The 17,437-nt window shown below is 33.2% G+C and overlaps 1 protein-coding gene and 1 long non-coding RNA gene across 3 annotated transcripts; both read left to right on the forward strand.

The window, feature by feature from the left end:
- The first annotated feature begins 6,624 nt into the window (after window positions 1-6,624).
- LOC148854640 (F-box/FBD/LRR-repeat protein At1g13570-like) lies at window positions 6,625-9,679 on the forward strand. Of its 2 annotated transcripts, none has more exons than XM_088982778.1 (4): window positions 6,625-6,762; window positions 7,704-8,559; window positions 8,893-9,051; window positions 9,153-9,679. In XM_088982778.1, the coding sequence occupies exons 2-4, from the start codon at window positions 7,744-7,746 to the stop codon at window positions 9,468-9,470; spliced, it is 1,293 nt and encodes a 430-aa protein (XP_088838904.1). In that variant the 5' UTR covers window positions 6,625-6,762; window positions 7,704-7,743; the 3' UTR covers window positions 9,471-9,679. The 2 variants fall into 2 exon arrangements, with proteins under 2 accessions (XP_088838904.1, XP_088838905.1); XM_088982779.1 differs by lacking the exon at window positions 6,625-6,762 and adding an exon at window positions 7,005-7,135.
- Window positions 9,680-16,171: 6,492 nt separating this feature from the next.
- LOC148854641 (uncharacterized) lies at window positions 16,172-17,322 on the forward strand. Its single transcript, XR_016112297.1, has 2 exons — window positions 16,172-16,923; window positions 17,082-17,322. It is a non-coding gene; the product is annotated as an uncharacterized LOC148854641 (long non-coding RNA).
- The last annotated feature ends 115 nt before the right edge of the window (window positions 17,323-17,437 follow it).

The following is a 17,437-nucleotide window of genomic DNA, read 5'->3' on the forward strand; positions in this document are numbered from 1 at the left end:
ATTTTGATGGTGTTTACTTGTAGGGGGATAGATGTTTTAAGTCTGTAATTTATGATTCAAAATCGCAAACTATCATCCGGTCTTTTTAATGCTGGATGGTTTCTAAGTTTATAAATATATGAGAATCATATAGAACAAAGGGGTTTATTGGGTTCTGAATGATTTTGATGGTGTTTACTTGTAGGGGGATAGATGTTTTAAGTCTCTAATCTTACCCATTTATAAAAAAGAGAAATGGATGAGCGCCCATCGTCCAACACCCTAATTTTACATTTCCAATTATACCCTTCCTTGATTTCATATTTCCAATCCTACCCCTCTTAAAATGATGGAATTATATATATGCAATATAATATAATATATCTACATCTGTACCATTTATAAAAATAAGGATGGTGACGTGTTCCGTCAAAAAGCCTGATTTTTTACTTTCCATTTTTACCCTTTATTATGTTTTTTATTTTTTCAATTTTATTATTTAATTAATAGTTAACACTTGTAATTGGATAATCTCTGTATCTCATCATTTTTTTTTATTTATAAACGTGAGGATGGTGAATTTTTCAAAAAGCCTAATTTTCATTTTCCATTTTTACCCTTTATCATTTTTTTTATTTTAAAGCTTGATTTTCACTTTCCATTTTTACCCTTTGTTATGTTTTTTATTTAATTAACGGTTAACACTTGTAATTGGATAAAACAAATAAAATAACAATAAGACTACTATGGAACCTATTCCTTGCCTTATCTAATATTCTCTTAAAGCACCTACTTAATGAACATTTTCATTGATTAGAGCCAACACGTGTCAAGTATTGGATGGTTTGCCCAAACCACGAATTTGAATTGAAGGGAAGAATGAATTTTTTTCAACATCTCTTTTCATTAGGGAACAATCAAATGATTAAATGAAGTTTTTTTTTTTCTCCCGTTTTTTTCAATTGTCTATTTTAACGTAATAAGTTGTATTGGATCAGGAAATGCTTTTAGGTTCATTATATTGATTCATTTTAGGTGTTTTTTTCTCGATGATCATCGGGCCAATCCGATAATCTGACACCCTACCAACGTAATATCGTAAGGATTGTACTTGGTAGGGCCATAGGGGTTTGGAATGCATTTTGTTGGCAGGAGATCTCGATTCTTCTATATAGATTGAATGTATATTCAATTCGAATTTGAATATAAATGAATTAAGATTAACCTATATCCTAATGCTAAGCATTAGATAGGCAAATAGCGGCCCCACCATTGATGAGAAGAACGACAGGAGGCAAAAGGCCAAATGTCATCATTCACACGTGAAGCGAAGACATAAATCCTAAAACCCAAATTCTCTCCTTTAAACCCTTCTCTGCATAGTGTATATCTTATCCACTCCCCTTACTTTATAGTAGGAAGGAGGAAGCGAAAATGACATCTCTCTTATCCTAAGCACATTTTTCCTCAAAATGAAGAAAACAATATAAATTACAAAAAAAAAAAAAAAACAAAGAAATATACAAAAAATTACAAAAAACCATAAAAATCTCTATACCATACTAAAAAATGAGAATGTTGTCTGTACCATTTATAAAAATGAGGATGGTGACAACGTTTCATGAAAAAGCCTGATTTTCACTTTTCATTTTTACCCTTTTTTTAGTTTTCTAATTTTATTTAATTAACGATTAACACTTATAATTGGATAAAACAAATAAAATAATAATAGTTTTTTATTTTTCCAATTTTATTTAGTTAACGGTTCATGCTTATAACAAATAAAATAATAATAAAACTGCTATGGAACCTACTCCTCTCTCTCCCCTTAGGCCTTATCTGATTCTCCCCAATAAGTCTGCAATTGGACCAGATTTTGATTGGATGTAGCAAAATGTGCATCCAATCCGAATATTAAGAACCTACATTCAAATTTGATCCGAAATTCGATTGGATTTAGACGCTCATATTCGAATTTGAATCCTAACAAACTCATATTGGATTCAGATTTAATCGGACTCTACTTTAAATTCTCTAAAATACCACTAAAATTAAAAAACTATTTATTTTTCAACTTTTATATACAACAAATTAATATAAATATAACATACTAAATTTATTATATATAAATTCATATATAATATAATATTTAAAATATATTTTTTTATAAAATTTAATATAATTATATAGAATTTATATATTAAAATTAATAAATATTATAATATAATCATATTCAAATTTTAATCAAATCATATTGGGTCAAATCCAAATTCGATCTGATTATTAATTTGATGTAGATTGTAACATTGCAATCTGATCTGATTACATAAATATGTAATCTAAATCCAAGATAATCAGATTGGATGTCGAATTGGGCATTAGATTTCCGGGTATCATTGATAGGCCTACTCCTGTCAGGCCTACCTGATGAACCTCTTCATTGATTAGAGCCAGCATGTGTCAAGTATCAGATGGTTTGCCCAAAACCCACGAATTCAAATTGAAGGGAGGAATGGATTTTTTTGACCTCTCTATTTTCATCATCAAACGATCAATTAGATGATAAAATGAAGCATTTTTTGGTTTTCTCCCTATTTTTTCAGGTATTTTTTCCCATTTCCCCTCTATTTTGATTGTCTCCGTTAACATAATAAGTTGCATTGGATCAGGAAATGCTTTTAGGTTCATTATATTGATTTGTTTTTGGGTGTTTTTTCTCGATGATCATTAGGCTAGTCCAATAATCTAACACCCTACCAACGTAATACCATAGAGATTTGGTACTTGGTAGGGTTATAGGGGTTTGGAATACATTTTGTTGGCAGGAGATCTGGACTCTTCTACAAAAATTAGACGGATGTTCAATTCAAATCCGAATATAAATGTATCAAGATCAACCTATATCCAAACGCTAGACGTTAGATATGCAAAGAACGACCCCACCATTGACGAGCAGAATGACATAAGGTAAAAGACCAAATATTATTATTCACACATGAAGCGAAGAAATAAATTCTAAAACCCCAGTTCTCTCCTTTAAACCCCTCTTTGTATGGTGTATATCTTATCCATTCCTCTTACTTTACAATAAGAAAGAGGAAATAGAAATGGTGTCTCTTTATCCTATGCACCTTTCTCCCCAAAATAAAGAAAACAATATAAATTACAAAAAAAAAAAAGAAATACACAAAAGCATTTACAAAAAAAATAGAAAATCATAAAATTTTTTATACCATGCTAAAAAATAGAATATGAAATACACAAAAAAATTACAAAAAAATATAGAAAATATAAAAATTTATGTACCACGCATAGCCTATATACTAAAAAATGAGAATGTTGCAATTGGTTTGGTCAAAACATGCTGGTTTTACTTTCTAGCTTTACCCTCAACTTTCTATTTTTTCCATTATATATATTGTCACTACAAAATAAATATGAAAAACATAAAATGTAGAAAACAATATAAATTACAAAAAACAAAGAAGTACATTGAAAATTTACAAAAAATGTAGAAAATCATAGAAACTTATATATCATACTGAATGGTACATTTGGTTTGGTCAAAACACTCTAATTTTACTTCCTAACTTTACCCTTAACTTTCTATTTTTCCCATTATATATATGTTATTGCAAAATAATTTTGAAAAAACACATAAAATAAAGAAAATAATATAAACTATAAAAAATAAAGAAATACATAGAAAATTTACAAAAAATAGAAAATCATAAAAATTGAAGAAAATAACATAAATTACAAATCTATACCCAATATATAAAAGCACAATCAACATCACCATCAATATCAAATACCCGGTGCATTGCATGGGCCATTCCACTAGTTTATGTTTCAAAATGGCAAACTATCGTCCGGTCTTTTTAGTGTCGAATGGTTTCGAAGTCTGTAAAACACCATCCGATTTGTTTAATGCTAGATGGTTTTCAAGTTTGTTAAACATCATCCGGCCTACGTAATACAGGATGGTTTCTAAGTCTGTAAAACACCATCCGGTTTGTTTAATGTCAGATAGTTTTTAAGTTTGTAAAACATCATCTGGCCTATGTAATACTGGATGGTTTTCAACTTTGTAAAACACTATCCGATCTGTGTAATGTTGGATGATTTCCAACTTTGTAATAAACCATCCAGTCTTTCCCTAGATGGTCATCTAGTTGTATGTACACCATCAAATGAACCTAAAACCCACTAGAACCCAATAAACCATAAGATTTTGTATGGTTCTCACAAATGTATAAACCATCCACTATAGTGGAGACCGGATGGTGTTTTATAGATTTAGAAACCATCTAACATTATACAAGTTGGATGGTGTTTCACAAATATCATTCCAATGAGCGAGGAAGCTCCATCTTCCGCAATTGTTTGAGATGAGCAGCATACGCCATCACGATTAGTTTATTAGATTAATTGGGTAGGATCGACCATCCATTCTGAGCAATTTTCTTCTTGTAATAAGCCTATAAAAATGATTTGATCACCATTAAATGTGCAGGCGGCATCAACTTCTTTCAGCTCAATGAAATGAACCTTTTAATCTTTACTCTATGCAAGTTTGAAAAAGGTATTTCTCATTTGAGGGAGTGTTTCCACTTTTTCTCAGTCATTTCATCAAGTACCAGCTTGGAAAGGTCTGTAAGGACCTCACTCACATGTTTGAACAACTCTATACGCAGAGCTTTTATCTGGTTACTGATATTTGATGCAAATGTGTTGTCGCAAAAACTCAAAAATGCCAGCCCATTGACCGTCTCAGTGATGAGAAAATACTATTAACCAGCTTTGATCAAACATTAATCAAATAATGAGAGAGAGTTGTATGAATGAAGAGGGGAAAGAACCTTTAGAAGATGAGACGATGAAGGAGGAGAGTTTCGTTTAGTGACAGAGATAGAGTTTGGGCTGGCTTTTATCTAGTGGGAGAGAATAGAGTTTGGTCATGATTTTTAATAAGGGGCCTTTTGGTCACAAAAGGTTGACTTTTTTAGTTCTTTCACTGTTTTTGCAATTTTTTTTTTTGAATATATAACCGAATCTGCCAATATTGTAAACTTTATTAGTTTTTTTTTTTTTTTGTTTTTGTTTTTGCAAAAAACCCTTACCCAAATAGAAAGGGTACTCACTACTCTGTTGGTGTTGGGAGTCTACACCCAAAGCCTCAAAGGTGGGTCCTTAGTCCTTCTGTTTCGGAAACATGCCAAGGGTGTCGAGGAGGGCTAGTCCCAGACCCAGGATGCTGCATAACATACGTAGGCATTTTTTGTTGAATGCGGGTTTTTTTTTTCTTAGAGCGTGTCTGACTCACACCTAAGTGTGTCAATTGGATTGGATTTGGTCTAATATGATCCAATCCAATGCGAGTTCATTACAAATGGACCAAGTCAATGAATATTTTGGATTAGTCTAATTTAATGTTTGAATTGGCCAATTTGTTCAAATTTGTCTTAATTTAGATTGGTTTCAACCCAAATTTAGTCCATCGATACCTATATTCTTATCTTATATCAATGCCTCATTAGACCAGATATTGGCTTAATCCAATCCAATCCAATCCAATATAAATTTATTACAGATAAATCAGTCCTAATCTTATCTAATAAATATTTTGGATTTAATTGGTCCAATCCAATATGTCTCATTGGTTCATCCAATCTGTCCAAATTGATTTTGGATTAGATGGATCCAGTCCAAAACTGGTCTATTGACACTCTTACACCAATCTCAGAGTGCTTTCAGTCATGCATTGAAAACATCTCCCCTACCTGATTTTGTCTTTCATGGGAAGATTGATGTTCACCACCCATGTTTCTCTAGAGAGTTCGGCTTCGTGAGGGCGTAGGTCGAGCAGTTTTTACAGCCTTATATTGAGAATATCTTCCTATTATGTGTTTTATTTCATAGAGATATTCCCGATGCAAGATTGCAAAAGGCTGTTGAAACAGAGTGAGCACAAACTTGCCCTGACTGAATCCGATATTGAGAATATCTTCCTATTATGTGTTTTATTTCATAGAGATATTCCCGATGCAAGATTGCAAAAGGCTGTTGAAACAGAGTGAGCACAAACTTGCCCTGACTGAATCCGATCTCTTCTCTGGCAGTCTTCTTGCCATTGAATCTTGATATTGTACTATATTAAGAGGTCGGAAAGGGTATGGATTTGCCTCCATCCTAATCGGATCCTCTAATGTTTCCTATCAATACAACTTAATAATAATTTTGAAAGCCTAAAAATAATTAATTTAAGTTAGAAATTTATGAGTTTTAAGTTGTCATTTTCCTTCAAAAGCAGAAAAGCTAAACAAACATGAAAAATGTTAAACTATAAGCTTATGAGGTTAGAAGCTGAATTCGCATGGCACCCCACAGCACATTACCGCTGTGCAATGAGCCATACCAAATTGCAAGAATATCCTCTCTCTCAAAAGTGCAAACCGCAAAGTTTACAATAGAAAAAAATGTCAAATTCTGTCATGTAAAATATATACCTAAAAATTATTTGGCAAGAAATCAAATTTATCAATTCAAAACTAAAACAAACTTTGCATTTGCATGTTTGAAAACTCACTTGCACATTTGCATTTTACAATCTATTTAAACTCTTCCCAAACGGGGTCCAAAAATTTTCAGTACATACATACGTACAATCCAGCTTTTTAAAGCTTTAACTTCGCACGTAAGCCAGCCCTGAGCACAGAAGGCGAAGAACCCACAAGAAAACACAAAGGGGCGTCACCGTAAGGAAGAAGAACTGGAGGAGAGGTTAGCATTTCCTCTTTATCTTCGTTTTCCAGGCAAATATGACCACTTCTTTTTTCTGTTCTTATTCTATCTGTACGCCTTGGAAATTCATCCTACAGCAAAATCTGGAATACTGTTTCATTTTCAGTTTCAGTCCCACCTGTGTTAACTGTTGGTGACCCACCTGAAACGACGGAAGTTCCAGATGTTTGTTTGGTGTATTCTGCGTTTGTAATGCATCCGATGAAAAAAAAATCGTATGCTTATCGCTCCTCAAGTTTAGTTCATGTTTCCCCTCTAGGAATTTTGTTGGATGCGAGAAGCGATTCGTTTTCGTTCTTTCACTTACATCCCAGCCATCACTACCTTCAGTTTATTTTTTTATCCCATCGAGGCAAGTTTCAGAGTAAATACTCCTTTAGACTTTAATCTCTGCTTCATCCCTTTTCTGGTTATGCTTTTTTTTTTGATACAATCGATTAGACCAAAGTGGGAGTCGAACCCACAAATGTATTTCGTTTTCTATATCTTGGACCTACTTTGGCGATCAGTTATTTTCGATTTTTTCGTTGTGATTAGGTATTCGAACTTCTGACCCACTCATAGTTGTAATTTTCTGAATCTGGCCGAACTTTTGGGCTAGATATTCTTAAGATTTCTGCTTTCTGTTATTAACTTTTCTTTTTTTATTGTTCCCGAGGTGGATGTTTGGTGTTTGTCGATTAAGAGGGTAGATGGGTTTTGTCATTATTATCTTAGGATGGGATTTTACTGGGTTGGTCTGCATTCATTTTTTGCCAACTTAGCAATCTTAGTAGTGGGCTTAAGTTGTTCAATGCAAACGTATGAAATTGTCCTATCTTTTTTTTTTTTTTTTTTCTCTCCTGTTATCGTTTAACCTGTTTTGTTATTGAAGAGGGATTGGTTTATTACTCTAACATTGTTTTCTTGTTTTGTTGCAGAGTTAAGGAATAGATTGATGTTGTTGCTTCTCATTTCAAAATGAAGACTGTTACAAGTTCAGGTTGTGATCGAATCAGTTACCTCCCAATAAACATCATTGAAAATATCCTGGTGAATTTGCCCATAAAGGATGCAGTGAGAACAAGCATCTTATCCGCAGAATGGAGGTACAAATGGACTACCCTTCCTAAAATCGTATTCGATTACGAATCTCGTATCAAGTCCAAACTCATTAAGATTGTCCACCAAGTTCTATTGATTCATGTTGGCTGCATAAAGAAGTTTGAACTGTCCGGATTAGCTCTACGAAGTTGTTCTGGTATTGATAAATGGATACTTTTCCTGTCAAGAAATGCTATTGAGGAGTTAATCTTGCATATTGATGTTGGCGGGGGAGGGGGCAAGTATACTTTGCCTTCCTCTCTCTTTCACTGTAAACAACTGAGATATTTGGAACTTAGAGGTTGCATATTCAGAATTCCACCAACATCCAAGGGTTTAGGCTTTAACCATCTAAAGAGACTTCGTCTTTATAACATAACCTTTGTTGGATCCACAATTGGATGTTTGATTTCCAGCTGTCCACTACTTGAGATGTTGGAATTAGATGATTTTAATGGTCTCACTGATATAGAAGTTGATGCTCCTAATCTCATCCTCATATATCTCTGTGGTAGTTTTAGACGTATTTGCTTAAAAAATTGTCCGCTTTTAGTAAATGTAGCAATTTATAAATGTGGTTATTCAATTGGAGGAAGCAATTATATTGATCAAGGTAGAAGGTCTAACTTGATCAAGGCTCTAGGAGGCTTAGCTCGCATTGAAGAACTTAAATTGGGAAATGAAACCATGAAGGTAAGATGATTATATTCCTTTTGTTTGGTGTAATTTATTACATTTTGATTTGGTTGAACCCTAGAATGAAATGATTATATCCACCAACTTGCTAAGAAAAGGTTGAAAGAAGGTGATTTCAGGATCTCAAGAAATGAACTACATTTTACAACCGGCAATGGCTCCACTTAGATAAGAGCATTGTGATAAGACAATTCCAATCCCCCTCCTCCCCCCCCCCCCCCCCTAAAAAAAAGGCTTAAATCAAATGATATCATCTCATGTTCATTCAAACATTCTATTTGTGGAACATGTTTCTTATGTATTCCTCTTCTTCTCATATGGTATTTGAAGTTCTTGGCTACTGGCAATATTCCAAGGAAGCTTCCACATATTTATAACCACCTAAGAAGGCTTTATCTCGATTGCATAACATTCTGTAATTTGAAGGTGATTTCAGTGGTTTTTTGCTTGTTTAAAAGTGTCCCAAAATTACAACGACTAGAGATATCGGTGAGTTATATCAAATTTAATTATTCTTTAATTTTTAATTTCAAAGTTTTCATTTTGTCATTAATTTTTAAACTTGTCTTGAGTTCTATGAATTTCTGTAGGCACAACTTTATAAAGGTGCTCCCAGAGATATGGAACCTGTCCTAGAATTCATGGAAGAGCAATTCCACTCTGGCTGTTTCTTGAACGAACTTCAAGTTGTCAAAATGAGATATATATATGGCATGAGAGTTGAGTTGGAATTTTTGAAGCTTTTACTCGCTAATGCACCGGTGCTTGAGACAATGTGTATTGCACCTGAATCAGAAGTAACTGCCGCAGGATCAAATATGTGTAAGGAGTTGTTGCGATTCTGTCGGGCTTCCCCAAAAGCAAAAATCCTATACTTCGAACCTTATGAAGAGTCTGATGAAGATTAGAAACACTCTTAAAAGTACGCCATATATTGGTAATTGTTAATATTGTAGCTGACTTTGATCTTTTTGCATGGAACGGTGTGCCACCTTATTCAAAAGTCGAATATCACTATGAGCACTCTATCAAAACCAAGGCTGGACAATTCAAACAACTAATGAATTGATTGTGAACAATTACTTTTCTGGTAATCCAAACATTATGTGGTTAAAACTTAAAACTGTCTGTTGTGAGGTGCGTCTGTGTTTGAAACTGTCTGTGAGGGTGGGATATCAAGAGTCTAATTTGATTATTACAAAATAGAATTGTTAGTTTAGTTGTTGCTAAGTCATTTGAGACGTGGCCTATGACAGTATGGGAATGGTAGACTGGAAAAAGATTCAACACCATTGAATTCTTGGCTATTTTTCGATTTGGTCTTGATATCATCTATTTGTTCAGGCTTTATCTTGATCAAGGTTTTTTCTGGAACTAGTCTAGGATTTTTGGTAGCACAATTTAAAGTTGTAAGGGAGGTTGACAGGCATCTCAGGTTTGAGAACTGAATTGGTATTTATCAGGCTTGGATTGTTAATGCACCCGACAGGGGTGGGTGTAGGGGCAAAGCCCTCACGAGCCAATGATTCTGCACAAGAGCATGAAATAATTTATATTAGTTGTGGCACATAACGATTAATATATTTAGAAAATAAGAGTAATCAAATGGATACTTTTTCAATTAATAGAACTAATTAAGGTGCACACCTCACAAGAGCTGAGGCGTTGCCACTCAAAAAGGTGGTCTGACTCCACCTTTTAAAACCATGTTAGAGGCTAAAGATGATGAAAATGATTGCATATACCACGCATGTTTCTCTTTAAACCGAACCGAATAGGGTTATAGTGGATTGGATTAGATTCATTTATGTTGGATTCATGAAATACAAGTTGGATATTGACCCGATCTGTTAGTATCTAAGTTATGGATGTGAACAGGTCATATCGTTTCGATTGTTATTGGTTCAAAACCTGTTCCACCCAATTCCGAACTGATTCAGTCCTGACTTTTACTATATATATTTAATGTATATTAAATAAATTAATATTATATATAAAATATTTTCAGTAGATTTATTATAATTGGGTCCATTGCATTAAACCCAATTGTTTTGAGAATCAATCCATTTGGTTCTGGGTCTAAAATTATAGAGACTTGATTTATTTCTTGTCGAGTTGGTTTCGATTCTATTGGACCCAATTCAAACCCGACTCATTGAAAACCCTAATGTCATGTCATGTATTTTGATGATTGGATTTGGATAATGACCCTATCAAATACGATCTGATACTATATCCAACGAAAATACAAAGGCTGCAACTTGAGTCCCCATTTCCTCCCCTTCTTTTTCCAATTCCAGGCAAATATAAGCACTTTTTTTTCTTTGTTCTTATTGAAAACCCTTAAAAATCCATCTCCACCCAACAAAATCTAGAATACAGTTTTTTCAGTCCCACCTTAAAACGACGGAAGTTGCAGATGTTTGTTTGGTGTACAATGCATTCGTAATGCATCCAATGTAACCTAATTTTGCGCTTAATTATTTTCATCTTGATTTCCCAATTCCTGACCCACCTGTGGTTGTAATTTTCTCAAGTTGTCCGGATGTTTGTGATTTTGGTCTTTGGGCTTGATACTGTAATTTCTGTTATCTTGGTCTTTTGGCCCCATTTTCATTATTCCAGTGGTGGTTACTTAGGTTTGCACTCAACATGTAAACGTGTGAAATTGTTCTCTCTTTTATCTTTTGTTTTCATTTAATTTTAGTTCAGGAGGAATTGATTTATTAGTACTCTAACATTGTTGGTCGCTCTAAGTAACAGAAGTTGTCGCTTCTCACTGCAAAATGAAGACTGTTCCAAGTTCAGGTTGTGATCGAAATAGCTACCTCCCAATAAATATCATTAAGGGAAAATTTCAGATTAGTATCTTGTACTTTGGGCCCAATGTCAGTTTGGTATCCGAATTTTAAAATGTATCAATCTATTATCCAAACTTTTAAAATGTATCAATTTAGTACCTACCATTAACCATCCCTCAGTTATGTGTATCACGTGATGATATATATTATTAAAATTTTTAAAAATTATCAAAATTACCCCTCAAGAACTCTTCATTATCTTCTTCCATATGAATTAAGATGGATGCTTGATACTTCTCAACTAATCTGCTATGGAAAAATTAAATTATGACCAGAACAGCTGAACTTGTTACTTGATAAAACTTCTCAACTAATCTCTTCTTTATATACTTCTTTTTTGTTAGGAATGTTCTTATGCATTATGGATGCTTGATATATTGGTATTCCATGTGTGCTTGATCATCATGTGCTAAGAAGGGTATATATGGAATGGATGCTAATGTGAGAGGTTCTATGTTGGAGAGTTTAATGGTTGGGATGGATTTATTAGCAATTTAATTTTCATTACTTATGTAAAAAATACAACATAAAGAGTCTAAAGTTCTTATCCAGTGTTTTCTCAGAAAACAAACATATGGAAATGAATTTTGATCATACTGTTTTTCGGGAAACAAACACTGAACGTAAAATTGGGAAAAAATACATTCCTTTCTCATTCTACCCTTTCTCGACAACCAAATGAACCATAAGAGAGAAGAGGAGATATGTTGCAATGGTAAAAAATATGGGATAGCCTTTTAGGGAAAAACACATCATTTGAAGCATGAGATCAGTCATGGTAAGAAATACAATAATAGTGTGGATCTATCTACAATAAAACCCATGGACGATAAATTGGCCGGTAGTGTGGACTGATCCACGATATTGAACACCTCCGTAGTGGCAACTGTGACCTGGGTACAATATAACAGTAGTTCATGGGCTAGCAATGGTGGATAAGGTCCCAATGAAAAGGAAAGGCAAGAAAATAGCTTAGGGTCTGTTTGGTTCCTTAGAATAGGTGCCTGATTCCAATTATTTGTGTGGTTAGAATAGGATTTTGATTCCCATTCTTCGCAGAGTGCGATTCTCCCAAACCCTAATATTAATAAAATACTAAGATATTGATTATTAAATACCAATAAAAATTCTATATATATATATAGTAATGTGGTCCACGTCCCCTTGCCTCTCCTCGTTCCAAACCCCCATACTAAATTACTAAAAATAACTTAGTAAGGTAAAAAGGATGAAGGTGAAGGTTAAAACACTCGGGAGGTAGCACATTTTTTCAAAACAATAAGAGAGGTTTTTGTAAAGGTTAAAACACTAGGGAGTTTCATAGGATTGTTAGAAAACCCAAGGAGGTTTTTATAATTTTCCTTATTTTTAAATGAGATTTAAATTGATTTAAAATAATTAAAATGTATTTAAATTTATTATTTTTATTAATTTTAAAAAATAGTAAAAATTAAATTTATTTAAGTATATTAATTTTTTATTAAATTTAAATTCCTTATGAAATTTAATTAACTATATAAATTTTTAATTTTTAGTGGAACTTAAGTTGGTTTCAAAATTAGTAAAATTTAATTATAAAACTAATAATTGTTTGATAATTTTCTATTATTTTATATTAATTTTAAATTTATATTAGTTTTTAATTCATATTATTCCTTTTATTAATTAAATTCTTTTTATTATATTAATAAAAATATTTTTATAAATAACAATAGTTAATAATTATTTTTATTTTATTTAAGTAACTTACTAAATTATTTTTATTATTTTCAAATGAAATATAAATGGATTATATTTTTAAATGGAAGTAGATTATTTAGCCTAATAATATATCATTGAATATCTTAATGAATTTTATGCAATTTAATAGAGTAATGGAGATGAGAGAGAATTATTGGCATGAGTTATTGAAGGAGAGAGCTAACAGAAAAATTAATGAAGAGAGATTATTAAAAGAGTTAATGGGACAGAGAGAGAGAGAGAGTTAATTAATGGTATTACTTTAGGTATTACTGTTAATAATTATATAATTATTAAATAATGAAATAGCAGAAATTTCTGTAATTCTTTGTTTACAACTGTTGTATATTTTAATAGAAATACTATTAATCAAAAGTTTGACTCTCGAAATAATTGAAAAATGGGTTGCATGAACCCTCTATCAATTTCCTCACCCGTTTCTTAAAAATGGGTTGTGATTACAAGTGGAAGCTAGCTGGGCTTAGTTCATAAGAGGAAACCGGTCATATTGATATGTTTATAGAAATTGATGATGACGCACTAGAGGCAACAGGCAAATCATAAACCTGTGAAACAACCTGCTTTCGGTAAAGTTCACACTAGTGAAATTAATGCAATTAAAGATAAGTGCATTATTTAAGGCTGCAAGTTGGGTCGGGTTAGGGCAGGTTGAGGCAAACCCTATTCTAACCCTAAGTTCTAAACCCCCACCCCTAACCCTAACCCGATCTGACCTATCCAATCCTAATTAAATTCTTCACTCCTAACTCAATTCAACCTTCTTCCCATCCCTTAAAATATTGTAGGACTTCTTAATCTTAGATCTTAATTCAATTTTCATTGCATATATTAATCATATGTTTTATTAGTATTTGTTTGTTGATTTTTTATTGGCTTTTTAAATACAAAATTCAGAAAAAAATATTTGAAATTAAATGGCTATAGTTTATTATGATGACTTATAATAGATCTTTTATGGGCAACAAACTATGGATGACAAACAACATAGAGGAGATAAAAAATAAAATATTCAGAAAACATAAAATACGTTATCAAAGTTTTAGTATATTTAATTAGGATTAAGTGAAGTGATTATTTTAAATGAAATAAATAATAGAATGTGGTAGTGGTTATACAACTATCATGCATTTAAACAAATCAATGTATGATTATATATAACATATATTTATATAATATGTACTATAGAGTTGGGTTCGGATTGGATCAGATTGGCTAAAGGGTCAACCTTAACCCAACCTTATTTTTTTGGGTTGGGTTGAGGCTAACCCTGCCCAAGTTGCAGCCTTAGCATTGTTAATCGCTGTTATGATGATATTAAAAGGTCGCCTGAAATCAGTGACTAACTAGAAACAGTTGGCCGACCAAAAACCAGTGAGATGTGTACCGGCAAGGTTTATACGAGGTCGGTTTCAAGAAAAAAGAGCACTGAATACATCTTCTGGGGCATTAATCCGATGAGATGGTCTGAAGTCTCTTTTCAGTTTTCACCAAGGCAAAATGTAATAGTTGGGTCAAATAAATTTTGTAAATGGTTTAAAAATAGAAAATAATTTTGGAACTTTACCTGTTGAAGCTAGATTTGGATTAACTGTGAAGAATATGAAAAAGCTAAAAAGACAAATAAGGAAGCTAGAAATAGGAATAAGAAGAGGGGAAGATGATAAGCATATATGGGTTGATAATGGTGTGAGAATTGTGGGATGCGTATTATTTGACTCTTTGGTGTTCGGTGCTCATGGCAGGTGACTATGCAAAAGAACATCCGACCATCAAGCCAAACATCATGAGAACCAATCCTGAGGAACCCATTTTTCCTCTCTCTCTCTCTATTTGTTGAAAAAATAGTAATAAAGGCAGAATTGAATTTATCGGTAATTGTTTTCCAAACTGAAAACTTGTAGGAGTGTAGTATTGCAGAACGACAAGACTGAGAATTTGTAGAGATGAGGGTTGAGTCGTGCCACTTGGTCACTTTTCTTAAAATCGCATTTGCCTCCTACGGTACAACTGGATGATTGCAAAAGAATGATGTTCAGATTAATAGAAAAGAGAATACTTTCTAATGTACTAGTGTTGTATAAAACTAGGTAGACTGACACTCCTTTTATAGAGTGTTTCTCAATCACTCAATGAATACAAAAGCGTCCTTTCAGACAAAGGCCTCTTCGGAACAATGCATCTGTTCAAAAAGACACAGAGAGGAAGAGATATAAACGGACAGAAAAACAATTAAAAACAAAAAATAAAATTGAAATTTAAAGGTCAAACGTTTAAATCGGTCAAAAGGAAAAAATCCGGTGTAGCGTGCATGTACACGCACATCGACCCGGCCCGGCCCAACTTAGTATGCGTGTGAAAAACACCCCCGACCCCCCTCACATGCATAGGAATATTTATAGTGCTTTCCTCTTATGCATCTCCACCTATAGAGAGAGCAAAACTATAGATATATTCTACATTTACTCCTTTTCCAAACAATGTAGAATAAAAAGTCTTTTCATACATTCAAGAGTGTATGTATCAGTATGTATCCATGAGTCTCCATGACCTTGATGAATTGTATCAATATTTTGATCCTTTGATCAGAACATGACAGGAATTTTGCATATGCATGTTCTCCGTGTGTTCGCATGCTTTTTTTTTTTTTTTTTTTTTTTTCTTTTAGGAGATTTGAACTCCTTCCTATAGTTTAGAAAAGCTTAGTTATTTGAAAAAAACAGCCTAAGTTGTATATGAATAGCGGTTAACCCCCTACAGTTTGCAATTAATTTACTCAGAGATATTTGACTTGACAATATGGTTGTTTTTGTTTTTGAAAAGAAAAACAACCACATCAGCAAATTCTGTTTGGTAAAAGTGAAAATGATAATTTTGACCCTAACATCGATTTAAACAATTAAAAGAAAATAAAAATGAAAATAGTATTCTAGCCCTTGTAAAAAATCCGTTCTATCAAGTTTTTTTGGAAGGAATGTTAGAGTTACTTTTGGAAATAGGCTCTTGCCCATCAGCCCCCTATTACCTATAGTTTCGCCATATTTGCCCATCTCGACCGATTCTTGAAGACTCACTTGAGACGTGTTTCGCCAGCCCCAGCCATTTCGGTTTCAAAATTCAAAAGCTCGTCATTTGGGTGAAGGTGAACGGAAACGCCGAAACGGATCCCAAATATCCGAACAACCGGCGATAGTGGAGAGCGGAGTTTGCTGCCTTGCTGGCACCCTCTTAATGAATGGATTTGAAATAGTATTCCGCCCGCGCGCAAGATCTTAACGTTAACATGCACTCTCTCTCCACTCTCCAGTTTTATTAAAACCCTGCAAGTTCATTAGCTCCTTTGTTCTCTCTCTGTCTTCTTTCATTCTTCTGGGTCTTCCTTCGTGAGAAAATCTAGTACAGGCTGTAAGTTGTTCAATCTCTCTCTCTCTTTCTTTTTTTTTTTTTATCATTTCCTTACTAGCTCTTCATTTTATATTTTTGTTAATTTGATGATGTGATTAGGGATATTTTCTTAATACAGAGCACTTAAGAATATGATTTGTTCCTTAGTTTAAGATTTGTCAAATAAAAGAAAGTGCTAAGAAAAGGAGTTTATTTTCTGTTTAACCACTGTAATTTCTTTCTTTTTCTGCTGAATGAATATCCCATTTGAGGCTCATCAAACAAGTCTCAGACCACAGCTGCCTTCCATTGGATTGATCTACATCTGCATTGACTCACTCTTCCTACTTCGCAGCAGGTAAGTTGGTAATCTGATCTGGAGTTATTGCGACTCCCTGTTCTTACTTTGATGCAAAATTAATTAAATCTTGGAAATTGTTATTAGATGATCGATAATGCAATAATTATTCTGGTGTGTGTGGTTTTGATGAAGGTTTGGTTTTGCCTGCGTTTCAGAACTATGTACAGAGAAGCCCGGATGGCGTCTGGCTCATAATGATTTGGTGTTGGGCTTCATTATATAGATTCATGGGTCAAACATGGGCCTCAATTTAGACCCCTTTGTTCAAACAGGCTGGCCCCATTATAGTAATTGACTATGACGCTGTACATCTTATTAATGCTAATATTTAAATAATTGGACGTGCTGATTATTTCATGGGTTAAATTAAAAATATATCACTAGTATTTTTGTAATAATAATTATAAAAAAAAAGCTAAGGGAAAGACGGACATCGTTTTCATTAATGGGCTAGGTACGATGCTTTAATGGGCCAAGTTTCCTCCGTGTATTTTCTGGAAATGGATGCTGT

The sequence above is a fragment of the Nelumbo lutea genome, chromosome 4 (assembly GCF_056320005.1).
Source record: "Nelumbo lutea isolate HS-2025 chromosome 4, American lotus-T2T, whole genome shotgun sequence".
NCBI classification, from domain to species: Eukaryota; Viridiplantae; Streptophyta; class Magnoliopsida; order Proteales; family Nelumbonaceae; genus Nelumbo; species Nelumbo lutea.

What these genes read in the sequence shown, in the direction of transcription:
- LOC148854640 (XM_088982778.1), top strand. Translation starts at nt 7,744, where the DNA reads ATGAAGACTGTTACAAGTTCAGGTTGTGATCGAATCAGTTACCTCCCA. An exon ending in TGGGAAATGAAACCATGAAG is followed by an intron (nt 8,560 to 8,892) that starts GTAAGATGATTA and finishes TGGTATTTGAAG; the next exon opens with TTCTTGGCTACTGGCAATAT. An exon ending in TACAACGACTAGAGATATCG is followed by an intron (nt 9,052 to 9,152) that starts GTGAGTTATATC and finishes GAATTTCTGTAG; the next exon opens with GCACAACTTTATAAAGGTGC.